This window comes from Calonectris borealis, chromosome 28 (assembly GCF_964195595.1).
Source record: "Calonectris borealis chromosome 28, bCalBor7.hap1.2, whole genome shotgun sequence".
NCBI classification, from domain to species: Eukaryota; Metazoa; Chordata; class Aves; order Procellariiformes; family Procellariidae; genus Calonectris; species Calonectris borealis.
The window spans coordinates 4,333,207-4,359,570 of NC_134339.1; the positions used below are offsets into that span (position 1 = coordinate 4,333,207).

Below are 26,364 nucleotides of genomic sequence, written 5' to 3' on the forward strand. Positions count from 1 at the left end.
TACCAGGGGAGAGCAGCAGAAAAGCTCTTTGACTTCTTGTCCATGAAGTCATATAACTTCTCTCTCTACAGATTTTTTTTTTTAAACTTACAAGAAGTTGAAACAAACTGCTCGCAGCCTCCCAGAATGGCAGACCAGAAGCGCCTTGCCTACTCCATCATCCAGTTTCTACATGACCAGCTACAGAATGGGGGTCTGTCTCCAGATGCTCAGGAGAGTTTGGAAGGTGAGTGGTTGCATGCGCTTCCCTGCTCATGTGTCTAGGTCTTGGGGACAACACTTGAAGAAATTTGGTTGCTGTTACCCTCCTCTGCCTCTTACTTGGCTGGGCTGTTCCTAACATCAAACCTTGCTCAAGACTTGAAATGAATTTGTCTTCTTGGGGAGGTATCCAGGGCATTAGGGATGCTGATTGCTTGTCTGATTTCTTGTTATCTCTTTCAAAAGCAGATTAGCTTGAGGAAGGGATATACCTGGGATCAAAAGCCTCCCTGACCCTGGGTTTGTGACATAAAAGTTTTATCTTAAATGAGGTGGAGTCAGGAGGCTCGTAGTGTAAAATGAGAGCTTTGTGGCTGTATGGAAGTGTTTTATACTTGCAGAGTGCTTTTCCCGTTCTGCTATCAAAATGCTTTTCCACAGTATGCCCTGGAGTATTTATACAGGCTTTTTCAGAGGGCTTGCTTGTAATGAGAGCAGGGCTGATCTTAAAAGATCCACTTAAGGAGCTTACGCTTTAGTGTTTGGCCTGTACGTTTGTCCCGCTGAAAGAGAGCACAGGCACGTCTGCGGAGTGGTGGGTACATTCCTGGGCGAGGCAGGAGAAGAGGGTGGGAGGAGGGTGTTGGGTGGAAGGAGCGGTTTATTCCTGGTGCTTTTGGACTGTAAGATATGGCATGATAGTTATGTAAAACCGAGCTCTGTTAACGTTGCTGGGAACAGCTTCCCGACGAGGTGCCTGATGAGGGAGGAGGTGGGGGCAGCCGCAGCCCCTGCAGGACCCGTTTTTTGGTGTCTGCACACCTCTGCGTGGCCACAGTGCTTCACAGAGTAGCCACCCTCTGGCAGGTGACCACTTTCTGCAGATCTCTCCTTGCTCTTTGCCACCCACAGCTGTGGGAAGGCTAGTAAAGCCCCAGTTTGATTAACTTCTACCCCCAGCACCTGCTCTGGTGTCACCTGAGGGGGTGGGAGTTGTGACTGACTTGATCTCCAGAGCTGAGGTTTGCCCAGCTCTGAGATTTTGGCAAAATTTGAGGATATGGCCTGAATATCAAGTCTGGTCTGTGAAATTGTGTGGTTTAGGGTGGTTTGTTTTTTTCTCTGGTATGTTCAACAGTAAGGAATTCAGGTGCTGTGAGAGGAGGCTAAGTATGTAGATGGAGTGAGGAAAGCTAATTACCTGACTCTTCTTGTCCAGTGGCCATCCAGTGCCTGGAGACAGCATTTGGGGTCTCGATGGAAGACCAAGGCTTAGCTGTGTCCCAGACTCTTCCTGAAATATTTGAAGCTGCTGCAGGAAAGGTGAGCGAGTGCCCTAAAATATGTGCTGAGTTTCCATTTAAGCAGCCAAAGCAATGAGTTCTGCTTGATTTCTGTGGTGATGCTGCCCTCTCGGAGGTGTGTGGGAGTGAAATGTTTTGAGCTTGGGAAGGGGGAGGTGTAGTACATCTCAGTGGGAATCCTTATCGCAGCGTTCTCCCTTTCCTTGTAAGGAGCCTGAACACATCAGAACAAATTCAGAGCCCATCACTCCCTCTGAAGATGACATAGCTGAAGCTGAAAGACTCAAGACTGAAGGTAACCTCCTCTGGAGCTGGTGTATAATGAGGTTTAGATGATAATGGGGAGGGAGGCTTAATTCACTCAGCACCTGGGGAATGCTTGGAATGGGGGGGGGGGGGGGGGGAAGGAAATGGGATCAGCCCTTCCATTTCTGCTTGTTTCTCTGCTTGTGCTCCAGGAGCGTGTGTAGGTTGGCATAATTTAGCTGCCACAGAGTCTAGATAGACAGCTGGGTCAGCATTTTCTTTTGCATCCTAAGGCCCGCGCTGTGTATAACAGGGCATCTTTCCCGTTGAGCTCTCCTCTGCGTGTTGCCTTTTCTCTGCCAGCGATTAGTGCTGAAGTACAACAGAGAGCTTTCTCTGAGCCAATGCTCTGCAGCGCTTTTCAGGATGCGGTGCTGCTTTGGGTTGACCTCGGGTGTGCCCGAGGTGGGAGGAGAGCTGGGGGTGCTAAGGGGGCTTGCAGGATCAGGCAACCTGGAACTGCCAAGACACAGGTCCCCCGCCTCGCTGCTGAACATGCCTCACGCTTGCAAGCAGTTTGATTGACCAGCAAAAGTTGCAAGTGGTTGGTTTCTCTCTTGTTCTGTTTTCTTAAGTAGAACATAGATCCAGGCGTGTTGCTTTTGTTTGTCCCCATTTTTCACTTGTTAATGAGCCTTTCCGCCATCTTTTTAGGAAATGAACAAATGAAGGCAGAAAACTTTGAAGCTGCTGTGTCTTTCTATGGAAAAGCAATTGAGTTAAATCCATCCAATGCTGTGTATTTTTGCAACAGGTACTGATTATCTTTCTTCACCCTTGGCCACTTGTATTTTTGTTCTTACTACTTATATCTAAGACTCTCGAATGGTCAAAATCCCTTTTTTACAATTCTGTAGACTGCTTGTTCTGTTGCTTGCTCTTTGTGTGTGTTTTTTTTTTTAAGCTCATAGTGACACATTCCTGTGCCTCCTGCCAGCTCTGTGCCCTGGCGGCTCTAGATAGGATGTGGGTGTGGAAACAAAGTCTATTAGGCATTTGAGGACATATAAGGATGCCAAGAAATACTGCCTGCTTTCATGCAATTAACTCTAAGTGGGATAGAGAGCCCAGGTTTGAGAGGCTGTGTTGATAATAAAAACAAAGGGGTGAAATGAGACAAGTTGAAGGCTCGTTACTGAGAATTATATAAGTTGATGTGTGTGCAGAATTGGGTATGCGAGCGAATTTCCTATTTTTCAGTTCTAAGCAAAAGCGTTTGAAAGTTGGTGGGAAGACAATTGTTGAATAAGACAGACTTGGAATTGGGATTTGGTTTAGTTATGTGCTTATCATGAGTACGTATGTACAGCTGGCTACATGAATAACATGTCTGCACACATGCTAATGACATGGTGAGGCATTTCTTGGGGCAAGGAACTGCAACTGGTGCTTTTAGCTTTGCTTTAGCTGCGTTAGGGTCGCTTCCATGAGGTTTTGGGCAGGTACCCTGATGTCTGTAAGAGCTGTGAGGTTGAGGTTTGAATGAGCATGTTATGGCTTCAAAAACAGTTTTCCCTCTTGTGTGGGGAAATGGATGAAAGAGTCGTTATGACTAAGAAATCAAGGCATAAGGGAAGCTGAAAGAGATTGAGCTGAGTGTGATACTTGTGTGCCTCTCTTGTGTGCCCAGGCTCCTCCTGGAAGGTCCATAAGGAGGAGTAAAAGCCTAGATTGATTTGGTGGGTGTTTGGATAGCAGCCTGCTCACCTAGATACGGCCTGGATTTATGTCAAGTTCACACTTGACTTTGCCTTGTACAACAGGAGACCACAGAGAGGGAACAGGGCTGACCTTGACCAGCGTATTCAAGCTGATGAGTCTTTTCTGCACATCTTTCTCCATTCCTTTCAGAGCTGCTGCGTACAGTAAACTAGGAAATTATGCTGGAGCAGTAAGAGACTGTGAAAGAGCTATAGGCATTGATCCGAACTACAGCAAAGCTTATGGCAGAATGGGGTAAGTAAGAGCAGGTTTTTTGTGCTGGAATTTTAATCTCAAAATGCCTCGTGGTGGTGATACTATTGGTGGTGGTGTGCCCTGGAATGCCATGCAAAAATACCTAGTGTTTCACCTCTGCTGGGGTGGAGGAAGACTGCAAGTGCTTATCTAACCCTGTGACTTTTTATTTTATTTCCACTTTAATAGCTTGGCCCTCTCCAGTTTAAATAAACACACAGAAGCTGTTGTTTACTACAAAAAAGCCCTGGAGCTGGATCCAGACAATGACACATACAAATCAAACCTTAAAATAGCTGAACAGAAAATGAAGGAGACTCCTAGTCCAGTAAGTTCTGAAACTAATACTTGTTATATGTGGGTAAGATTAGAAGGAGGCTTCTTCACTGTAAGTGCTCACTGGTGCTGTCTGGCAGAGCCTTGATGAGCTGGGCTGTGTTTAGAATACAAATCTTGTATGCAGACAGAGGGGAGATAGTTAATGAGTCCTGCTGTGAACATTTCCACTGAAATCCAGAGAGGGTAACTTCTCTTCACTGCTTGAGCACAGTCACCTTGGGCTTATTTGAAAGAGCTGGAAAATGAGACTGATGAGAAAGTGTGTTGAAACAGCAATTTTGCCTTAAGCACCTTTCTTAATTAAAGTCACTACTCCTAAAATCCAGCTTTTTTTTTTCTAGTGACTTCTTAGCATTAATGACCATGTTTTATGTGGCTTTTTTTTTTTACAAAGATTTTTTTTTCCCCCCTTAAGAAACCTGGAGCTTTCCTAGCCAGAAAGCTGGTGACTGCACTGTTGACATGCTCCTTGCAGGAACATGTTAATTTATCATTTTGAAGGGGATTTTAATTTTCTAAAGACTTCTCCGGTGCAAAGGTGACCAAGTGGATGTGTTTAACTTGGCAATTGTAATGGGTTACAGCTGTACATCGCTAATGTGGCTCAGCTGGTGAGAAGGGATCAGTAAGTCATGTAATGCAGACCTCTGCCCTTTGACTCCCGTAGTGAGCCTAATCCCAGGAGGCTGCAGACTCTACAGAAAGGGTATGGACAGAGCCTCTTCCCTTTGTTGTGGTTTAAAGGCCAGATTCTGATCACACTGGGAGTAAAGTATTAAAATAATGTTCATTGTAATGTGCATCAGAAAGTGAGAGGATGTAGTCATCTGCGTGTGACTTCTTTATTCTTACAGACTGGAGGTCCAGGAGGATTCGATTTAGCTGGCTTGCTGAACAACCCCGGCTTCATGAGTATGGTAAACTTGGACACAGATCGCAGCCAGGCTGCGTGGTCTGTGCGTTGGTCTGTTCAGGATGAACTGTATCGGTACATGGCGTGGGGAGCTCCTGTGTCTCTTTAGCAGACTTGTTTTCATTTCATTTCTTGGTTTCAGTGTGGCTGTGGAGAAACTATGCCTGTATTTCATGAAGGTCGAATGAAGAGCCAGTGACTTATTCACAGGCTTCTCCTTGCGATATGCTGGATGTGGAACGGGTGCCTGTTCTGCATTACCAGCCTTGTGTGTTGCACTGTGCTTCTCTTAGCTATTTTTGTCTCCTATTGATCTGTTTCCAAGTATTTCTGCCTTCACTTTGTTTGGAATTGAATGGCACAACATCTGCATATCTACCCAGTCATTTCTGACTAAATAGAGTGTCATTTTTTTCTCCCCTTTTTAAATAGGCATCTAACCTAATGAACAATCCACAAGTACAACAGCTGTAAGTTTGATCCCATCTTGTATTTCCTCTTTGAATTGCTCATTTGGGGCTCTGTGTGCGTTTGGCATTTGCAGTAGGTCTGAACTGGTGGGAGGGGGAGGCTGCTTGGGCCAGAAGTACGGAGGGCAGCCTTTAAGCCAGTCCAGTTGCCTGAGCTAGGGTGTATTTTGAGTACTCTGGACTCTGCTGAAGAGGGATCTTAGTATAAACGTTTGCAGAAGCAAGGCAGGGTGGATCGTGGCACTGGAATTGGGTTTGGGAAGCTTGGGGTCAGTTTGGCTCTGCTGCACAGTATTTGTGTGACCTGGAGACAGGATTTCACAGCTTCGTCTCAGAATGAGAATATTTCCATTCTTTGTGCTACAGGGTTATGAGGATCAATTCACAATGTCTGTGAGATGCTTGGATAATGTAAAGTCATAAAACTAGTAAGGCACGTAGCTCTCCTGACCATCCTTTCAGAGCACAGGGAGGCAGTGAGTTAGAGACCTCCTGGAGCTCATCCTTTGATTACCCCATGAGATAATTTGGCTAAAGGGCCGAATGTCAGCCACCGTTTCCGTTTGCTTCTGCCTGCTCCTTCCGCTGCTGTTGCCAGATGAGGTTCTGTGCCGGATGCAGCCTGAGGGCTTCCAGAGGAGGGGGCTGTGTAGACCCAGTGTGTGTTGGGCTGTTCACCGTGAGTGAATCGGTGTTTAGGCTGCCCTCTTAGTAGAGCTCGTTTGAGGCAGTGCAAGCAAATAGCTTGTGTGAGGAAGGGCAGTGTTTTAATTAAATAAACATAACACAGGGCTTGCGCACACAAGGGGGAATCTCTGGGAATACAGTAACTGACACTATTATAAATATTTCTACATAGTGTGCAGTTTGACGTTACAGTTACTCTTCTGCAGTTACTGTACAAAAAGTTGTTGCAGAGGATTGCCTTGCAGATAACTTCATCTTTGTGGGAAGGTGCTCCCATGACACTGACACTCCCCTCCCAGCGTAAACCAAACGATTTCTGTGGATTTTTTTCCTCCTCTGAGCAATGACTTATTTCCACAGCATGTCCGGGATGATTTCTGGTGGCCACAACGCCATGGGAGCAGCAGGCACCAGCCCCTCCACGAACGATCTCGCCAGCCTCATACAAGCGTGAGTAGAGAGCTGGGTGCTTCCCATTGCCTTGGTCAGTAAACGGATTTTGTGTTTTTCTGACCAGAAGTGGAACCTTAATTTAACAGCTGAGGAAGGCTTAAATGTTGGGTGAAGTACTGCCTCTTTTGGTGATGTGAACTACTTGTGAGAGTAGAGTTTTGACAATCAGCTGTAAAGAATTTCCTAGCACCAGCCTGTGTTTGTGTGTGTGAGGGGATTGTTGCTTGTTCTCCTTCAGGGGCCAGCAGTTCGCTCAGCAGATGCAGCAGCAGAATCCTGAACTAATAGAGCAGCTACGAAGCCAGATTAGGAGTCGAACTCCAAGTGCCAGTAATGAAGATCAGCAGGAATGAGCACTCCAGGTGAGGCTGTAGCTGGGAGTGCGGCTGTGCTGTGACCAGCTGAGTGGGAATTTATGTATTTGGCTGAAATATTTGTCTTGTGCCTTAATTTAGCCATTTGGTGTGTCTCCCCTCCATACAGACTGGGTTCTCTGCTAGTACTGTGCCTCAGGTGCAAGGCTCAGCCCTGAGGAGTGGTGAATGAGAACTTCCCTCACACATCGTGTGATGGACAAACGAATTTCATTATCTAGTGTTCACGGTCGTTAAAGGGACGCTTTATTTTCTTAAAGATTGAATTTGCAAATGTCTTGTCTTCCTGTCTCTGCAGCGCAGTCCCTGGGAACTATGTTCTTTGCTTTAAAAACTGGAAGCCATGTGCGTGTTGCCATTTCTTGAGTTGGAAGTGTCCAAGAGGGGGAAAAAAAAAATGGAAAAACAAAATACTTTATATGACCTGCATGTTAAAGACAGATTCACGCTTTCTTTCCCTAATCTTCGTCCCTGCTCCTCCCCCTCAGCCTTTCCATTAGTCTTTTTTTCTTCTGGAAGATCCAGCAAGCTGAACACAAACCAGCATCAACAGTCTTTCTAAAGAAACTCAGAAAATTAACTACACTGTTACATTTCTATGTTATTTGCTACATGGGAATTTTTTAACCCGTTTTTGAAGAACGATGCACTCTTCACTACAGGACGTCTTCACTTTCCTGCCCGCGTGCCACTTCAAAGAAGTGTTCAAGTCCTACCTAACCCCCGTCCTACCCCGTTTAATCCTGCTGCCGGTTACGAGACGGTAGCGTTTGAACACTCTGGAGATCACGGGATCTTCTTGCCTCCAGGAACAGGGTTTCTGTTGATTAGATTCACTGCGTTTCTCATTCAGGTCTGTAGCAACATTGCCAGCGTTGTTAATACACGGGAGTTTGGTGGTCGCCTCTCAAAGGTTAGTGTACATGTGTCGGGGGGTGGGACTGGCCAGGAAGAAGACGCGACCGCTCCTTTGGTGGGTGTTCCCAGGTACGCTTCTTGGGGTTCTCTCCCAGTCCTGACAAAATTTGTCTAGTGTTTAGTAGTTAATGGCTATGTTGTTGGAATGATCCAATCTGTGAACTAGTCGGGTGGACAGTAAGAAAGATATAATGTTTTTGGTGTTTAAAAGGGGTTGTTTTTTTTTTCCTTCTGCTTTTTTAATCTGTCTTTTATGCATGTAAGTAATCAACCTGGTTGACTGTGCTAATGGTGGGAACAGAGGGCGCCTGAGCGGAGAGCAGAAGGAATAAAAATGCTGCTTGGATAGTAAGAAATCAAGTGGCTGCTGGTTCAGCGTGGGGGATTGGCGAGGAGCGGCTATGCCTCAGCGTATGGAAAAAGCTCCTGTAGCCAACTCGAGCGACCCGCAGCTTTCCGCCCCGCTGGACCTACCCGCGTCCTTCCTTGGGCGAACAGAAAGCTCTGGCCGATTCCCCTAGAAGTCACTAGTCGAGGCCAGAGACTTTTATATCGACCTCAGCGTTGTTTTTAAAGTAGTTGCTCGATGTGCGGTGGGGAAGGCGTGTGCGGGGCCTGACTGCTGGGCAGCGCGTCTGGTCTGGAGGGGGGGGTGAGATGGACGGCGCCCTTTCAGCAGGCCTGGTGGTGTGAGTGAGCAGGTTATATCTGAAGATTAATATCAAGAAGAAAAAAAAAATGATTTGTAAATGCTCCATAAAGTAATATGTGGTTAATGTAACTTGTGAAGAATAAAATATTTGGACACTTTCTTTGTTATCCCTCTTGCCCAGGTGACTGAAGCGGGACCTGGGGGCCGGCTCGGGCTTGTTGCGGGGTCAGAGCTCCGCTCCCTTGGGGCTGCGAGGCACAGCCTACAGATGAGTTTTATCTGCCTTTTCCAGATTGCTTTGGGTTTTTTTTCTGCTGAAATGCTCCTCCTGTGTATTTCTGCAGCACAGAAATGGGAACTCTTTCTTGCCGTGGCTGCCTCCCCTGCTCCCTTTAAGTTCTTTCCAGCTGTTTTCTGTAAGCTACCAAAAGGAAATGTTTTGGGACTGTAGGACAGTGTGGAAAGAAAAAGCTCAAGAATTATTGAAAAGAAGGAAACCGCAGGGATTGTTCCTCCTTTTTTTTCTCGATGGAGGAGGGCAGCTCAGCTGCCACAGCAGGACACCGGTTTTGGTGATGGTGGCTCTGGGTACCACCAGCCCCACAGTGCCTGCTTTCAGCAGAGCAGCTTTCCTTCCTGACTTCCACATTTGATAACTCCTCTGACTTTTTTTAGGTTCATTTCCGTTCTCCCCGGGGCCTTCTGCAGCTAATAGTTTCTGTTATTTTAACCGAATTTACATGTTTCTTTAACAAAAAGCTGCAGGAATAGGAAGTGTAGTGGTGGAAGATGCTCCTTCTCGCCTGTGTTCCTCCTCCGCCGGTCTGGCCAGCCCCGGGGTGACCCCGGACCCCGCTCTTTTCCCGGTCAGCACCGGCAGCCCCGGACAGCTCTGCGGGGCCGGCGCTGCCCCGGAACCCCCTGCCGCGGTCCGCGTTTCCCTGCGGGCGCTACTCGGCAGCGCCCCGCAACGCTGAGGCGGGCGCTAGGAGAGGCCCCCGCAGGGCGTGGGCGGGCTGACGGGCGTCCCTCGCGACCAATGGGCAGCCGAACTTCCCGCCGCGGCCAATGGGAGGGCGTCGTGGGCGGGCGCCGGTGAGGGGGCTGCCTGGACGGGGCGCGAGCGGGAGCTGCCGCGTGAGTGGGGGGGGGCCGAGGGGAGGGGGCCGTTGCCGGGGTAACCGCGGGTGGCGGTTGGGGTAAGGGGGGGCGGGGGCGGTTTCGTGAGGTAATGGCGGGTCTGGGGGGGGGCCGGCAGGCGTTACGGGGGTAACATGGGGGCTGGGGGGCTGTTGCTGAGGTAACTGGGGGTGGGGGGGTCGGTGGCGGGGTTTTGGGGTGCGGGGTCCCAGGGCCCATGGGGGAGCGGGGCTCCAGGCAGGGCCCCGTCCCCAGCTGCGAGGGACACCCCGCTCCCCGGCCGAGCTGCCGACCACCCTCTCCCAGCGACCCTTGTAGTCGTGTTCCCCCCCCATCTCTGCACCCTTTTGGGGTGCTCAAGCAGGCCTAGGCCTGCTCTGGCGGCCTGGGAGGAGCTCCCCCACCCAGCACCCTCTTTCTCCAGGGTGACCAGGACGGTTTCAAGTGGCTTGAGGTGCTGGGAGGTGCTGGGACAAGTGCGGCTCTGGGGGAATCCAGCCCGGGCTCTGTGCACTGGCAGTCAGCATCACGCTGTCGTCGGTGTGCGGGGGCATCTGTGTGTTTTTAACAGAAAAAGTGAGATTTAAAAGAAACCCTTTTTTTCTTCCACAGAGCGCTGTCCGCTTTATCTAATAGCCACTAAGTCAAGCAGTACCCATCCTGAGTTAATTCTTTGTTACAGAAGTTTTCAGGCTGATGAAATAATCCAGGCGTTGGCGGCACTGGCCCCTGAACGCTGGGCTGTCGGAAAGAGCAGGCGAGGAGAAACACAAGGTATTTCTTGTACTTACCGCTTCGTTTTTCACTAAGCTGCTTTCCGCCCCAGGTCAGGGGGCACTGAAGGGCGGCTGCTCCACCTGCTGTTGGGAGCTTGAGGCTTTACGCTTTGTTGTGGGCTGTTGCTGGGTTAAAAAAAGAAAAGAAAGATAAAAAATTAGGTGAGGCGGTTTCTGAATTTCTGAGTGGAAGCCAGGTGTGTTCCAGAGGAGGTGTGAATTCTGGAAAAGGAGGTTTTTCCTCCTCTCCTCTGTCCTGGGAGCTGTCTGCCTGCCTAACGCAGAAGGTGTGGGTGGTGCCTTCGCACCCAGCAGGTGCAGTCACAAGCTCTCGTGATCTGTGATCCCAAGGCGTTGTCGCTAACGTCGTTTTCTGAGCGAGTTCGTTTGAGAAGCTCGGCATAACAACACACCGTCGCCATGCGAGGTGAAATCCTTGTCATTCTGTTGACGCTGAAACTGCAGCGCGTGCTTTACAAAGGCGGCGTGACTCGTTAGCTGTGTCAGCACAGCGCTGATGAGCGTTGGCAGTCCTGGAGTCAACATCTCTGGAGAGGGAGCTTGCTCATCAGCCGCAGTGACAGGCCGCCTGCTGTGGAAGCCCTGACAACGTACACTGAGATTTCAGGCTCTGGACTTGTTCAGACCTGGCTTGTCTGGTGGTTTCACCAGGGAGTGAGTCAATCGGTGTCATCTGCACAGGGTTTTCTTCTGATGAACGTCGCTTCCCACGGGTACCCGGCTGAGAACCAGACCTGCCGCAGATGGCCTGACCGCCGTGACCTCCCCGTTCACTCCTGCTTGAACTGCAAACTTAGAAAAAGGCTTTAAACTCCCTTACTAAGCACAGAGTCATTCAGTCTCCCACTTCCCTTTTAATAAAAGCACCATTTATGCAGCCCACTGCACAGAAATGGTGATAGTGATTAATACTGTCAGACCTCAAGGGAGACTTCAGCCTCAGGAATCTTTTGTATTAAAATTAATTTGCCGCTCCAACAAGCAGGTATCCAATTATTTACCTTGTCCATCACAGGTGTGGGTGTCAGCGTGGCTGGAAGTGTTCTGTGTTAGTTCGTTACCCCGATACACGCTGCAGCGTCTCATCAGTGCTCGGGGCTGTCTGGCAGCCCTTACCTGGGTGACCTGCAAGAGAACCTTCTCGAGGTGCCGTTGACTTGACTTTACGAGTCAATTCGGTGCAAGTGGTAAGTGAAATCCTCCGAGGTGCTGGCTGTGCTGCTGCAAGAACAAGCAGGAGTAGAGGGACCTGTTCACTTTTATGTATTTTTATAAATAGATTTAACATTGTTATTTTGTAAAATGGTTTTAGGAAAACCAGTTTCTCTGTCACTGCATGTAACCTGAAGGAAAATGCTTTTACATTTCAGATTGAGTCAATTTTTGTGACCTAGGCAACTCAAATCTTGCGTTTTTCTCTTGTGTGAAACCACCTCTGCTTCCTCTTTTGTTACACCCTGTGGACAATAGAGAACCTTGCAGTGAATTTCTCCATAGGGTTTCCCTTTAGAGACGTGCGTATCGATCGGCAATCAAAACTTCCACTGACTCCCAGTACAGGGCAAACAACCAACTGTAGAGGCTGCGACCCACCCTAGCGAGATGGTGATGGAGGCTCAGGAAGCCGAGCAGGAATGAATCCAATAGTCTAGTTTCAAGGGCAGTAAAAAAAAAAAACACGCGTGAACATTGGAAATCTTTAAGTTCATGTCTGGTTGATAAAAAGCCACCAGCTCAAGCCTATATTCGTTTCTCATGGTCAAAAGCCAAAGACTTGATCCTTTGGTTGGATTCACATGGATCTTATTGCAAGATCAAGCGTTTCGTCTCTGTCGCTGTGTAGGTGTTTCAAATGAAGCCTCTAAAAACTGAGGCTGTGCCAGTTCTGTGTGGCCAGTAGAACTCTTACGAGGTTTTTAGGTTACTGGCTGCTGCAGTTAAATTTTCTCCTCTCTGCTGTTCCTCTGCCCCATTGTGTGTGAGGTGCTGCCGCTGTCATCCCCACCCGTTGCCTCTGGGGAGTTAGGGTGATCCTATACAGAGGCCGGCGTGCACTTTGGGATGGGAGGTGCTGTTCTGCTCAGTATATGCTTATATAGGAAAATCTCTTGATTTACTCCCGTCCTCAGGTATTGAGCCCAGGAGCACCTTTCCCTTGAGGCCTGTCTGTGCCGTCGCCTGCCGATGTACCCGCTCTAACGGCGGCCAGAGGGACCCCCGCCAGCTGCCCTCCGCAGGGCCCTGGGCAGGGAGCCTTCACCAGGAAGCACGATGAAGATCGTGGTCACCAAAGTGCTGTGTCTGCTGGGCATCTGTGTCCTCATGCTGGCCGGGTCCCTTCTGCCTGTCAAGATAATTGAGGCCGATTACGAGAAAGCTCATCGCTCCAAGAAGGTTCTTGCCCTCTGCAATTCCTTTGGAGGAGGAGTTTTCCTGGCCACCTGCTTCAACGCCTTGCTGCCTGCCGTGAGAGAAAAGGTAACTGCTTACGAGCAATTTTAACGAACCTGTGCCACTGAGTATGTTAGGGACCCCTGTGCAGGGGGGACCACCCTCCCCTCTCCTGCCCTGCAGGAGCCCAGGCCACCAGACCCCTGCCCCTGTGGAAATGGGGGTGAGGGGTCTGTGTCTTGTCAGAGTGGCCCACGAAGCCACTCAGAAACGGCTGTGCTGTGCCTGGTGTTTCAGATCACAGGGCGAGCTGTGCCCGCCTCCCATTTGGCTACTGCTGCCTGTCCGGGTGGAGTAACTGGAGATTTCTTTGATGCAGAAGGAGGCTGAGCATCGCCTGGGGTGTGAGACACAAACTCCTGCCATTTAGTGTGTGTTTAAAACACTTTCAGACAGCCACTAATCTTCTGTTGGAAGGGAAATAGGTTCCCGGTCTCTTATGCTGAGGCCTGTATACAAGGGTATTAAAGCTTCATGGATCAATTTAGTAGTTGTGTGAACACAGTAGGAATATTCCCCTTCAGAGGGACAGAGGTGATTGATTCACAGTGGATTGTTTGCTTTGTTCCAGCTCGATGAAGTTCTCAGGCAGGGGAACGTGACCACGGACTACCCGGTGGCCGAGACCATCATGATGGTTGGCTTCTTTGTGACGGTCTTTGTGGAGCAGCTCATCTTGACCTTCCAGAAGGAAAAGCCCTCCTTTATTGACTTAGAGACCTTCAATGCCGGGTCAGATGTCGGGAGCGACTCTGAATACGAGAGTCCCTTCATCGCATCTTCCCGAGGGCGCACGTTGTACAGTGAACACGGTCACCACAGCCACGGCCTGAATATCCAGGAGCTCTCCCGCTCCAGCCCTTTACGGCTCATCGGGCTGGTGTTTGCTTTGTGTACGCACTCCATCTTCGAGGGACTGGCCCTGGGCTTGCAGGAGGAGGGCGGCAAAGTCATGAGCTTGTTCCTAGGAGTTGCCATTCACGAGACGCTGGTAGCGGTGGCATTGGGCATCAGCATGGCCAAGACCTCGTTGCCACTGAAGGATGCTGTGAAGATGGCTGTGACGGTGAGCCTGATGATTCCTCTGGGCATTAGCATTGGGATGGGGATCGAGAGCACCCAAAACGCGGCCAGCAACATTACTTCCCTGCTCCTGCAAGGCATCGCAGGCGGCACTTTCTTGTTCATCACCTTCTTTGAGATCCTTGCGAAGGAGCTGGAAGACAAGAACGATCGTCTCTTGAAGGTTCTCTTCCTGGTGCTGGGCTACACGGCTCTGGCCGGGCTGGTCTTCTTCAAGTGGTGAGCACGAGAGTGACGGGAACCTCACCTCCTTCCCTTGCAAACGGCACCGGAGATGAGCCTCCTCTTCAGCCAGGGGGGACACTGAAGCTCAACGGCCAAGTGAAACATCACGGTCCAGGTGGTATTTCCGTATTGACCCGAAAAAGGAGAATTTCTTCCTGTGTGCTCAGCGGGAGATAAAAATGAGGAGTGTCCCAGCATAGGTGTCACAAGGTATTGTCCCTGCCCATGGGATCTGCGGGTACAGCAGCTTGTGCGGAGATTAGTCGACACAAACATTAAAAATCTCGTTCTAAGGCTGCCTGCAAAGAGCTCGTCAAGCATGTGGTTTCCTGTTAATCTGCGTAGCCAGCCCCCTCCCTCCTTCCCCTCACACCCGTTGCAGAAACTGGCTGAGAGTCTGCTTCCTTCGCGCTCGGGCTCTGAGAAGGTGAGAAACAATAACAGAAATAAAGTCAAAAGCAGGTGGGATCACGGATTGCCCAGCTGCACTAAGCTGCTTTTGCTAGCTTAGTTTTGAGCAAAACCTGGTTGTAATAGCTGCCATAAATAACATCCCTTCTGGGGCCGCTCGGTGTGCCTGGTGCCACAGCTCCCCCCGAGCAGAGCTTCCATTTTAACCCACAAGTGGCTCTGGGAGCTTTTGTTTCTCAGAGTGATTAACGGAAGAAACGAGGCCAGGCCGTGCCCCATCCTGTGCTTCATTCTCTGCATCTCATCCATATGGTGAGCATTCCCTAAAGAAAACCCGCAGCAGTGTGTTAATGTATCGTTTGAAAATCCTCGTGTCGCTGTCTGAAGGCCCTTCCACAGCACTCGCAGATCCATTAGTTTGTAAGAAACGGGCAGCAGCAATTTCCAGCATTAATATTTTAGGGCAAGTGCTTGTGTTTAAATGGTCTGCAGTGAAATGGGTTCAGCAGTCACCATCAAACACCTCTCAGGGCTGCTCCCGGAGCCTCTGCTCTCGCTGTCAGCGGGCTCACGTGGCCGCACGGATGCGTGAGCGAGAGCTGCACTACAGAGGCTTTGCAGGGCGTTTCGTCGGTGTTTTCAAAGGAGAGAAGTCTCTTCCCTGGGGGTTTATGAGGTTGTGGAAGGGCTGATTAGAGACACTTGCAATCTGACTGCGCACGAGCAGATCTCTCCTTGTCTCCAGAGCGTGGCCCCCCAGGGAAGCTCAGCCTCCTGCGGATCCCGTCGTGATCCTTCGGCTTTGCCCTCCTAGGCGAAGAGCTCGGATCAGAGGCTGGAGCCGGGAGCCTGCCCTCCCCACTCCCTCCCGTGGCTGTGACACAAGAGAGCGGCTCCCGCTCCGCAGCCCGGCAGGGTAACGCAGCCGCGCTCCTCGCCGGCCTCTCGCGGGGGATGCATTTTAATTAGACGTAACCTTCGCTTCTGCAGCAGCTTCTGCAGGCAGAGCAAAGCTTTTGGAAGCGCTGATGGAATTATAACGATGTAGAGCGGGCTTAGCCGTGGCGCAGTCCCTGTTATCGTGATCCAAGCGGGAAGAAGGATGGGTGAGACTGTGAAGCAGCATCTTGGAGCCAGTGGTTGGCACAGCTGCAGCATATGGAGGCTGATGAGGATCATCTGACAGTTCCTGGTGCTTGGTATTTTAATTGCTGCAACATACCAAAGTCAATTAATCTTGCTTTGAAAAACCTGGAGTGGAAAGGGGGAGGGAGGGTTATTTTAGGCCTCAGATGACACAAATTAGCAGGGCTTGATGAGAATGTAATTTGTCTCGACGTGGTAAACCTCTGTGTGTTATTTCACTTCTCGCAGGCAGCTCGTGCGGGGCAGCGTCGCTCCCACCGGGTGTTTCTCCGTGCTGGTGGTTGTCCCGGGCGGGTGGGACGAGGGGGGAGAGGTGAGGTGTGACGCTGTGCTGGGGAGCACCGCGCCGAGTGTCCCTTCTCGGGCGCAGCCCCTGGGATCCTGCCTCTGCCTCTCACTTTCTGCAGCTAAAGCTTTTCTTGTAGGTTTTTTTTTCCCCCGTATCTGGGCAAATGTGAGCATCTCCCAGCGTCCTGGTGAAGGCAGGGCCCTGAGGTCGTGGTGTATCCTAGCGCCCCGCTCCCCCATCTCATCTTCCTCACCCTTCCTCCCGCCCAGCCCCATCTGCAGTCCAGGGGCTGATGTGCTAAAGCCCAGACAAGCTGTTGATGTGAGGAGATTTCTTAACCAGTCCCCAAAAGATCAGTAGGGATCCGCTAACGTGAGCAGGGATAGGGGATCCCCCCGTGGTCCCTGTGTCTGTGGTCAGTGTGACAGTGGGGGAAAAGGGGCTGGAGCCTCCATTTTACACCCTTTCTTCTTCTGGTGGAGTCTGGGATCAGCGCTGACCTGGGGAGCAGGGAGGGGGGTCGCTGAGATGCTGAGCTATCGCCCCTCTTCCCACCTCGCTGGGGGGGCTCCCCCGTGCCTGGGGGGGTTTATTCACCTGTGAGCAGCAGAGCGCAGCGCTCCGGGCTTGGGTTAGGGAGCGGAGAAGGATGAGCCCGATCTGCTGCTCCCAGTAAAGGCTCTGGCCTTCTCCCCTCTGTGTCACTTGTTTATTTGAAGTCCCCCGTCGCTCCGCCGGCTGCTCGGTGCCCGGATCACGCGGCGGGCGCACGTGCACATCCCTGAGGTGGGCTGAGCCCCCCGGGAAGCAAATCCCATGGCGGGGATCAGGTGGGTGGCGGCGTGGGGCTGTCGGCCAGACCCCCACGGAGCTGTGCCGAGCTCGGAGGGGGAGCGCAGGGGCAGGACCCTCCAGTCCCCCCTTCTCCCACCCCGCAGCCTGCTCGGCATCGGCGTGATTCAGCCCTGCGTGTGCAGCCACCCCGCAGCTGGCAGCGTCCCCGTTGCGTAAGGCTTGGCGGGGAGCTGGGGACTGAATGAAACGGAGGAGGAGCTGCAGCTAAAATGATCAAGGAAACTCATTCATTTCCTCTAACGAGTAGTATCCATCCAGCTAATAACGCTGCGGGGGACTGCAGGGATGGGGGGGCACCTGGCAGGGCGGCTTTTCATCCGGAGGGGGCTGCGACTGCCCACCACCCCGTCCCTGCGGCTGCTGGCCCCGGGGCCCTGTCCCCGAGGGGGAAGGCTGGTGGTCCCCAACGGGGGCCGGGGGGAGAGGTGGCCGTGGCCCCCCTGCTCCCGCTGGGCCCGGCAGCGCTTCTCAATGGGATGCGTGTTGACAGCCGCGTGGGTGCCGCCATGGCCCCGCTCCTCTGCCGGCAGCTATTAATAGCAGCTGCGGATTTTAATTGCTGCCGCTCAGGAGTGAGCGTGAGTCACGCAGCCCGGCCTGGCAGCCCCTCCATCGGGCCAGCAGCCCCCGGCCGCGGTCCCCAGTGCCGGCAGACCCCGACCTGGGCAGGGATCTTCAAACTCCGTGGGCCCGTGGTCACCTCGAGCTCCAGCCCCCTTGTCCCCCGTGCCGGCGGTGGGGCCCCGCGGCTCTCGGGGGCTGCGCCTTGGCTGCAGGACCCTCGGAGCAGGAGCCGGCCCCTCCGTGGTGCGGCCTCGCCGGGGACGGTCGGCCCTTGAGCCCGTACCGCTAAGCTGCTCAGGCCCCAGTCCCGCTCGGCCGGCGGCGGCGGGGCTCAGCCGGCACCGGGGAGGTGGGCTGGGGGTCCCACAGCCCCACCAGGTGCCACCCAAGGACCCCCAGTGTCCTCCCTTGGGAGCGAGGAGCAGCTCTGCCCCCAGCCAGGGCCCCTCTGGGGTTTTGGGGCTCCTGACGCTGCTCTGCCATGGCACCCGGGGAGGGGACGCTGCGGTTGGTGACAGAGCCCCTGTGGTGCCACCGTGCAGGGGCTCCTGGTCCTGTGCTGGTGTGACACCATGGCAGCACAGGCAGCTGTGTCCCCAAAGCCGGACCCCGCTGCCTGGGCCACCCCCAACTGCCGCAGGGGCTTAGGACACACTGCCACTGCCTGCACCCCACCAGCTCAGGGCGTCAGCGTCTGTCTGTCCTGTCTGTGTGTCCCTGTGTACCCCTGTCACCATCAGGGGGTCTCTGTCCCCATCCACGTGTCCCTGGGCTGTGCATCCGTGTCTGTGTATCCATGTTCCTCTTCATGCGTGTCCGTATCCCCACCTGTGCCCGTGTCCATGTGTGGTCCCTGTCCCTGCGTCCCCATCCCTGTCTGTCTGTCCCTGTCCATGCGTCCCCATCCCCATCTCTCTCTGTCCGTGTGTCCCTGTCCCCATCCCCGTGTGTCCCCATCCCTGTCCGTCTGTCCTTGTCTGTGCATCCCCATCCCGTCTGTCCCTGTCTGTCTGTCCCCATCGCCGTGTGTCCCCATCCCTGTCTGTCTGTCCCTGTCCATGCATCCCCATCCCGTCTGTCCCTGTCCGTCTGTCCTCATCCCTGTTTGTGTGTCCCTATCCCCGTGTGTCCCCATCCCTGTCCAACTGTCCCTGTCCGTGCGTCCCCATCCCTGTCCGTGTGTCCCCATCCCCATCCCCGTGTGTCCCCATCCCTGTCCGTCTGTCCCTGTCCGTGCATCCCCGTCCCGCCTGTCCCCGCCGCTGCCGCCGCCCCGTCCCGGAGCCGCTCGGGGCTGGGCCCGGGGGTCCGGCGGCCCCGGGCGGGGCGGGCGCGGCGGGCGGGGCCGGCGGCGGGGCGGGATCGGCTCTGCGGCGGCCGCACCGCACCGAGCCGTGCCGAGCCGAGCCGCGCCGAGCCGGCCCCGCCGCACCGCGCCGAGCCGAGCCGAGCCGCGCCGGGCCGAGTCCCGCCGCACCGAGCCGAGCCCCGCCGCGCCGGGCGGACCGGAGCCGCCGCGCCGGGACCGCCCCGGGCCGGGCCATGCGCTGAGGCCGCCGCGCAGCCCGCAGCCAAGGGCGGATCCCGGGCAGGACACGGTGAGGCGGCGGGCACCGCAATGCGACCGGCGCGGCGGGGAGCCGGGGGAAGCGGGGACGGGGCAGCCGCCACCGGCGGGGGGGACCGGGGGGTGCTCCCGGCAAGGGCAGGGCACGGCGGGGGGCGGTGGGACCCTGCTCCCTGCCCCTGCCCGCATCCTGCCCCTGCCCCTCCATCCGGCCCCTTCCCTGCCCCTTCTGCTGCCCGCCATCTCCATCCTGCCCCTCCGTCCCCATCCTGCCCCTTCCCTATCCCTTCTCCTGCCCCTCCATCCCCATCCTGCCCCTCCATCCCCATCCTGCCCCTCCATCTCCCTCCTGCCCCTCCATCCCCATCCTGCCCCTCCATCTCCCTCCTGCCCCTCCATCTCCCTCCTGCCCCTCCATCCCCATCCTGCCCCTCCATCCCCATCCTGCCCCTCCATCTCCATCCTGCCCCTCTATCCCCATCCTGTCCCTCCGTCCTCATCCTGCCCCTTCCCTACCCCTTCTCCTGCTCCTCCGTCTCCATCCTGCCCCTCCATCCCCATCCTGCCCCTTCTCCTGCCCTTCCATCCCTCCATCCTGCCCCTCCATCCCTCCATCCTGCCCCTTCTCCTGCCCTTCCATCCCTCCATCCTGCCCTTCCATCCCTCCATCCTGCCCCTCCATCCCCATCCTGCCCCTTCTCCTGCCCCTCCATCCCTCCATCCTGCCCCTTCTCCTGCCCTCCATCTCCATCCTGCCCCAGCCCTCCATCCCTCCATCCTGTCCCTGCTCCTTCCCCTCCACCCTGCCCCTGCCCTGCCCCTGCCCTCCATCCCGACCCCCAGACCCCCCACCTGCTGTTTGTCTCCCCCAGCGCTGGGGGTCCGAGTGGGAGGATGCTAGGGGGGTGTCCAGAGACCCCCGGCAGGATCAGGCTTGGGCTGTGCCCCCGGGAGGCCGTGGTCTGCACCCGCAGGCACAGGGCTGTTGGGGTTGGGGCGCTGCTGGGCACAGGCCACGGGGCCTTTGGGCACCCCCCGGGGCACCGTGAAGGCCCGTCCAGCCCAGCCCCTCGGCCAGGACACCCCTCGCCGTGGCCGCGAGGCCGGGGCGCTTTCGGCTGCGCCGCGGGCAGGCGGGACGGGCAGGACCGTCGCCAGCCCTGGCCGAGGTTTGACGTTCCCACGCAGCAGCTCAGCCACAGCCCCACGCCCCGGCGTGCCAGCGACGCTTCCGACGTGGTGCGATCCAAGGGGGGGGGGGGTTTCTGCCCTGTTGCCCAGGGACCCCGCGATGGGACAAACTCCTTGGGTGCCCAAGGCCACGGTGATGGGCTCCTTCCCCAGCTCCCAATCCCTTGCTCGCCTGGCTCTCCAGGCACCAGCTCCTGCCCGGGTGTTCGGGGACATGCCGGGATATTGGGGCTGCTCGCGGGATCCGGACCCGCCGGTGCCGCGGGGTGGGGATGCAGCGGCCGTGGGAAGGGGCTGGTTCCCTGGAGGTGCCCGGGGCGGCCCGAGGCGCTTTGCTGTCCCCCCCTTCCAGGCCTGTTGATCCCTGAATTGAGGTGGAGGGTGGCGGGAGCGGAGCCGGCTGGGGACAGACCTGACCCCCTCCAGCATCCCCCCCAAAGCGGCCCCTTCCCTCCCCTCCCGCCCCTCCCGCTCGTCGCCTGTGGCAGGAACCTGCGGAAACCCCGTCCCACGGCAGGTTTAACGGCCCCGAGGCTCCGTGATGCTCCCACGTGCACCGGGGACACCTCGTGGGGCAGAGCTGATGCTGCCAGTCCTGTGCTGCAGCAGGGAAACTGAGGCAGGGCCTGGCCCGAGGCGATGCTCAGCCTGGGGCTCAGCATCAGCAGCTCTTTGTGCCCCCTCGTTTCACACCCCGGGGCTGCATCGCTCAGGGGGGCACAAGCGGGGACCCTGCCCGGGCCCGTGCATACCCTGCGAGCCGGCACCGAGGTTTGGCAGCGTGAGGGCGGCCATGGGGGTCTCTGAGCCTGCAGGCCACAAGCCCCCAGCCGTGCCACGCTCTGCCCCGGTGCCCACGTCCCTCTGCTCCCCGCTGCATCCCTGGGGTGGGAGCGGAACAGAGGGATGGCGCGGGGCGGCACGGCATGGGGTAGGACAGGGTGGCAGGGGGTGGCAGGGCACAGCGCAGGGTGACATGGGGTGGCAGGGGGTGGCAGGGCACTGGGCAGCGTGGCAGGAGGTGGCAGGGGGTGGCAGGGCATGGCACAGGGTGACATGGGGTGGCAGGTGAAATGGCACCTCCGTACTGGGCAGCCACAGCAGCTGCGTGTGGGAGAGCCGGAGGGGCCGGTCGGGGGCTCCGGGTGCTGCCGGGTCCTCGCTGGGCTGGCGGCTGCCCCGTGCGGCTGCTCCTGCTGCCTGGGGGCTCTGGGGGTCCCACGGGTGCCCGGCGTCCCCCCCCAACCACAGGCTGCCCTGGCAGCCTCGGCCGCAGCTGCTGTGCCGGTGGCCGTGGCTCGGCCATATGGCCGCAGCGGGTGGCTAGTAAAAATAGCAAATTCTGCTGCACCCCAGGCGGGCGGCGAGCACCGTCCTGCCCCGGCCGCCCGGCAAGGGCGTCTCAAGGGCACGGGGGGGCCAGGACCCTCCAGTTGGGTTGGCCCGGTTGGAGCAGGGGGGGCTGCATCTCAAAGGGGGCTGTGAGTAGTGGGGGCTGCGAGTAGTGCCCGGGGGGGTCCATCCCAAAGCCCCCGCTCCCGGCGTGACGCCTCCCTCACCCTCTCCCTTGCAGCAGCAGCAGCATCTCCAGGGCAAGATGCCGGAGCAGAGCAACGACTACCGGGTGGTGGTGTTCGGCGCCGGCGGCGTGGGCAAGAGCTCGCTGGTGCTGCGCTTCGTGAAGGGGACCTTCCGGGACACCTACATCCCCACCATCGAGGACACCTACCGCCAGGTCATCAGCTGCGACAAGAGCGTCTGCACCCTGCAGATCACCGACACCACGGGCAGCCACCAGTTCCCGGCCATGCAGCGCCTCTCCATCTCCAAGGGCCATGCCTTCATCCTGGTCTTCTCCGTCACCAGCAAGCAGTCCCTGGAGGAGCTGAAGCCCATCTACCAGCAGATCGTGCAGATCAAGGGCAGCGTGGAGAGCATCCCCATCATGCTGGTGGGCAACAAGTGCGACGAGACCCAGCGGGAGGTGGAGAGCAGGGAGGGGGAGGCCGTGGCCAAGGAGTGGAAATGCGCCTTCATGGAGACCTCGGCCAAGATGAACTACAACGTCAAGGAGCTCTTCCAGGAGCTGCTGAACCTGGAGAAGAGGAGGAACGTGAGCCTCACCATCGACGGCAAGCGCTCCAGCAAGCAGAAGAGGACAGACAAAATCAAGGGGAAGTGCAGCATCATGTAGAGCCCCGGACTGGCCCGCCCCCCCCCCTCCGGTCCCCCCCTCTCCCCCCCCCCCACGACTGGACGTGGCATCACAGCAGGGCCGTCCCCTTGTCCTCCGTGCCATCACTGTGACTGTGCGGGGACGCCGCGGCGCACCCCAGGTCTGGGGTGGAAGACAGGGCGTCCAGCCGAGCCGAGGGATGCTCAACCGCCCCGCGCCCGGCACAACGGGACCGGGGACACGCGTCCGGGCACCGCTGGGGAGCACACGGACGCAGCCCCCCCCCCCCACGCATCCGCAGCACTACCGACGGCACCGGCCAGTCCCCGTCCCCATCCCTGTCCCCTCCCCGGTGGGGGAGCCCACGTCGGTCCTCGTGGGTGGGAAGGACGGTGCAACGTGGGGGTGTCGGTGTCACCCTTGGGGACAGTCACACGCGTCCCAGACCCTCCCCGCGCCCCCGTCCCCACGCCATAGCGCTCTGCTCCTGCAGGCAGAGACCCGGGGCGGGAGCAGCCCCCGCACGGTGCCCGCTGCCCCCGAGCCCCCAGCCCCCTCCTGGTACCATGGCACCTCCTGCCCTCGCAGCCCCCAGCCCCATCCCAGCACCGCGGCACCCCCCAGCCCCATCCCAGCACCCTGACCCCCCCCAGCCCCGTCCCGGCGCCGCAGCCCGGAGCCGCCAGCCCAAGCACAAAGCATCGGGGCCGAGGGAGGTCCTGACCCAGCACAATCCTGGTGAGCTCCGGCGGGAGACCCCTGGCCCCGCAGCCAGACGGCCCCCCCCCACACCCCCCGCTGCCCCCTTCCCACGCAGGATGAGCCCCGCAGCCTCGCTGGGCCGCGATGCCACGGTGATGGGCGCTGCTGCTCCCTGCCGCAGCGCCCCGCCGGCAGTCAGCGTCCCCTCGCTCCCGCAGAGTCCCCGCTGGGGGTGGCCTGGCCCCACACCCCCGGGGACCCCCGACTCCCCCCCCCCAGCTCTGGTGCAGCCCTGCTTGTTCCCCCATGGCCGGAGCGGGGCCCCCGCGCTGTCACCAGCCCCTCGTCCCAGCGGGGTTTGTCCCCTCGCTCCGGCCCCGCTCACCCTCCAGCGGGGCCCGGGGGCTGTCCCCGAGTGGGTGTCCCCGAGGGGGTGTCCCCGGGCAGGCTGGGCCCCCGCGCTGCGCCCGGCTCCCCCCACCCCCGGCTTTTTACAACACGACCCGAGCGCCCAGGGGACAAGGTGACATTACGATGTAGCCTTTATTCTAGAAATAGTCTTCCTTCAATAAAGAGATGAGAAACGGAGCAGCACCCGGCCGGGGGGTCGGGGCCAGGTGGGGCGGCCACGGCTCGGCCCGCAGGGGGTGAAAGGAGGGATGGGGGTGCATGCGTGTGCATGCGCTGCATGTGTTTGCATGTGTGTGCGTGCATGTGCATGTCTGTGCATGCATAACTCTGCGTGCACACAGTGCACGCGCAAGCACGCACACGCGTGTACGAGCATCTGTGCAATGCACATACCGTGTGCGCACACACGCCCATTCCATGTGCACACACGTGCCATACCGTGTGCACACGTGTGTGCCTGCGTGCCCGTGCGCCCCGGCAGCCCCCTGCCGCCCGTGGGTGCCCCCCGCCCCTCGCTGCCAGCGCGGGCTGGCGTCCCCGTGGGGAGGGGGTGGGAGCGCGGTGCGTGCGTCATCATGCCTGTTGCCATGGAAACCATCTGCTCCCCGGGTGCGGGAGCCGTGTGGGCACGTGGGCGCGGGCGGGGGGGGGGCGGCGGGGGGAGCGGGGCTGCCGCAGGCTGCAAGGGCCTTGGCAAGGGCACGGCTCCGTGGGGATGGTCATGGCTCCATGGGGACATCACGGCTCAGTGGGGACAGTCACGGCTCAGTGGGGACGGTCACGGCTCTGCGGGGATGGCCGTGGCTCCGTGGGGACAGTCACGGCTCTGTGGGATGGTCACGGCTCTGTGGGATGGTCACGGCTCCGCCGGGATGGTCACAGGTCCATGGGGATGCTCAGAGCTCCATGGGGACAGTCACAGCTCCGCGGGGATGTCACAGCTCCCTGGCACCACCAGCCACGGGAACCGCTCCCGTCCCCACGTCCCTCCCGTGGGCTGGGGGCAGCTGGGACCTTCGGTGGGCACCAGGGCGGGAGAGCGGGACGGGCACACGCGGGCGCGGGGACGCTTGGTGCCGGTCCCCACCCGCTGGGACCCCCTAGGACCCCCCGGGGCTGCGGAGGCCCAGGCAAGGCTGGGGGGCTCACAGGTATTTGGGGGGGGGCGGCCCCCCGGGCACTGTCACACCAAAACTCAGGACTCCTGCGCCGAGACTCCCCCAGCATCCACAGCGGCTCTGAACGCCTTCAGCTTGGGGGCAGAAAACCTCTGCCCCCCCCATTCCCGGATCAATGGTCCCCCATCTTTGTCCCCCCCTTCTGTCCCCCCACCCTGGCCAGTGCAGATGGGGACCCGTGCCCATCGGGTCACCATGGAGCAGGAGCGGCTTTTTGGGGACCACGGTCCTGCTGCAGCGCGGGGTGTCCCTGGGGATGCTCCGAGGGATGTCCCCCAGGATGTCCCTTGGGATGTCCCTAGGGATGCTCTTGTTCTCACAGAAGGTCACTTGCTCCCAGGAGGGTCTGGGTGGCTCTGGCCGCTGCAGCCCCCCGTGCCCAAGCCTGGCACCCAGCAGCCATCAGACCACCCAGCCCGGGGGCACCCTGAGCCCCCCGAAACCCACAGCAGGGATCCCGGCCGGGCAGCGGTGCAGGACCAGGATGGACGATCCTCGCAGGGCGCCTGGCGCTTCCCCCGGGCCCGGGGTCTTAAACAAACCGTTCCTGAGCGTTAATTAGCGGGTGGCGGGACGAGCCGTGGCGCAGCCGTTTCCCGCCGCTCCCCCAGCCGATGAGGAGCCATCGCTGCAGCCCGCGGCCCTAAATATGCTTAAAAGCACAAATCCAGCGTTTGGGACCCACACCAGCTCCTGGCACCAGGCGTCATGCCGGGACCTGGAGGCTGTGTGGGACATCGTCCCTCGTGTCCCCCCCAGGGAGGGCGGCGGGTGAGGCTCCCGGCAGCTTGTGGCCCTTGCACCCCTCGAGGTGCCGGCCCGAAGCCAGGGGGCTTCCCCCGTGCCCCGGCGTGTGCCCGGTGCGGCCCCATCTGCGGCCAAAGCGGCTTAGAACACGGCGGGCGAGGGCATATGGGAGCAAACTGGATTAGGGGAAAAATCAGCCTTCTCCCACTAACAGGATTACTGGGTTTGCAGCCCAACCTCGGCACAGCCGCCGGCGAGGGCTGGCGTGTGCCCGGCAGCGGGGTCACGTCCCCCCCGGGGCGGGGGGAGCCGACGGGGACAGCCCAGACCCAGCATTTCTCCATCTCAGTTCATGCTGGGATTGAAGCTGCAACTGGTGCGTACTGGTGCGGCCCAGGCACACGCCGGCGCAGCACTGGGGTGTGCTGGGAGGTGCTGTTGGGGAGCAATGGCTGCAGCATCCTCTGCCCCTCCTGCCCCGGCTCTGTCCCCCCCGCAGTGACTCCCGTGGGGGATATCGGGCCCCCCTCTCCTCGCCAGCGCCGTAGCCAGGAGCCAGGCACCACTGGGACCCAGCCGGCCACGCTCGCCCTGTGCTGGTGGCAGCTGGGGGAATCAAAGCCTCGATTCATGGCCGGGCCGGGCCGGCGAGCGTGATTTCCTGCTCCCCCGGTGCCGCCAGCGTGACTCCCGCCTGCTGCTGATTCATCCCCCTGGATTTTCCCCTCACTGCACAGGGAGAGCAGCTCCGCTGGGGCCCGGGGCGGTGGGAGACCGGGGCCGCGGCCCCCCTGCACGCAGGGCTGGGCAGAGCCCGTCCCCTCCCAGCCCCAGGGCTGCTGCACCCAGGGCTGGAGC

General features: G+C 57.7%; 3 protein-coding genes across 6 annotated transcripts; all 3 read left to right on the plus strand.

Annotated features, from left to right (window-relative positions):
* Positions 1-51: 51 nt before the first annotated feature.
* SGTA (small glutamine rich tetratricopeptide repeat co-chaperone alpha) lies at positions 52-8,740 on the plus strand. 2 transcript variants are annotated; one of them, XM_075175507.1, is made up of 11 exons: positions 52-226; positions 1,421-1,524; positions 1,716-1,800; positions 2,466-2,565; positions 3,663-3,767; positions 3,957-4,095; positions 4,961-5,023; positions 5,452-5,489; positions 6,537-6,626; positions 6,868-6,991; positions 7,302-8,740. In XM_075175507.1, exons 1-10 carry the CDS (start codon positions 127-129, stop codon positions 6,980-6,982), a joined length of 939 nt encoding a protein of 312 aa, XP_075031608.1. In that variant the 5' UTR covers positions 52-126; the 3' UTR covers positions 6,983-6,991; positions 7,302-8,740. The 2 variants fall into 2 exon arrangements, with proteins under 2 accessions (XP_075031608.1, XP_075031609.1); XM_075175508.1 differs by lacking the exon at positions 7,302-8,740 and adding an exon at positions 7,113-7,131.
* Positions 8,741-9,632: 892 nt separating this feature from the next.
* Positions 9,633-14,577, plus strand: SLC39A3 (solute carrier family 39 member 3). 3 transcript variants are annotated; one of them, XM_075175510.1, is made up of 5 exons: positions 9,633-9,710; positions 10,326-10,487; positions 11,526-11,697; positions 12,640-12,988; positions 13,533-14,577. In XM_075175510.1, exons 4-5 carry the CDS (start codon positions 12,782-12,784, stop codon positions 14,265-14,267), a joined length of 942 nt encoding a protein of 313 aa, XP_075031611.1. In that variant the 5' UTR covers positions 9,633-9,710; positions 10,326-10,487; positions 11,526-11,697; positions 12,640-12,781; the 3' UTR covers positions 14,268-14,577. The 3 variants fall into 3 exon arrangements, with proteins under 3 accessions (XP_075031611.1, XP_075031612.1, XP_075031613.1); XM_075175511.1 differs by having other exon boundaries at positions 9,638-9,710; positions 10,396-10,487; XM_075175512.1 differs by lacking the exon at positions 9,633-9,710 and adding an exon at positions 9,732-9,750 and having other exon boundaries at positions 10,396-10,487.
* A 7,293-nt stretch (positions 14,578-21,870) lies between these two features.
* Positions 21,871-23,751, plus strand: DIRAS1 (DIRAS family GTPase 1). Its single transcript, XM_075175858.1, has one exon. It carries the CDS (start codon positions 21,890-21,892, stop codon positions 22,484-22,486), a length of 597 nt encoding a protein of 198 aa, XP_075031959.1. The 5' UTR covers positions 21,871-21,889; the 3' UTR covers positions 22,487-23,751.
* The last annotated feature ends 2,613 nt before the right edge of the window (positions 23,752-26,364 follow it).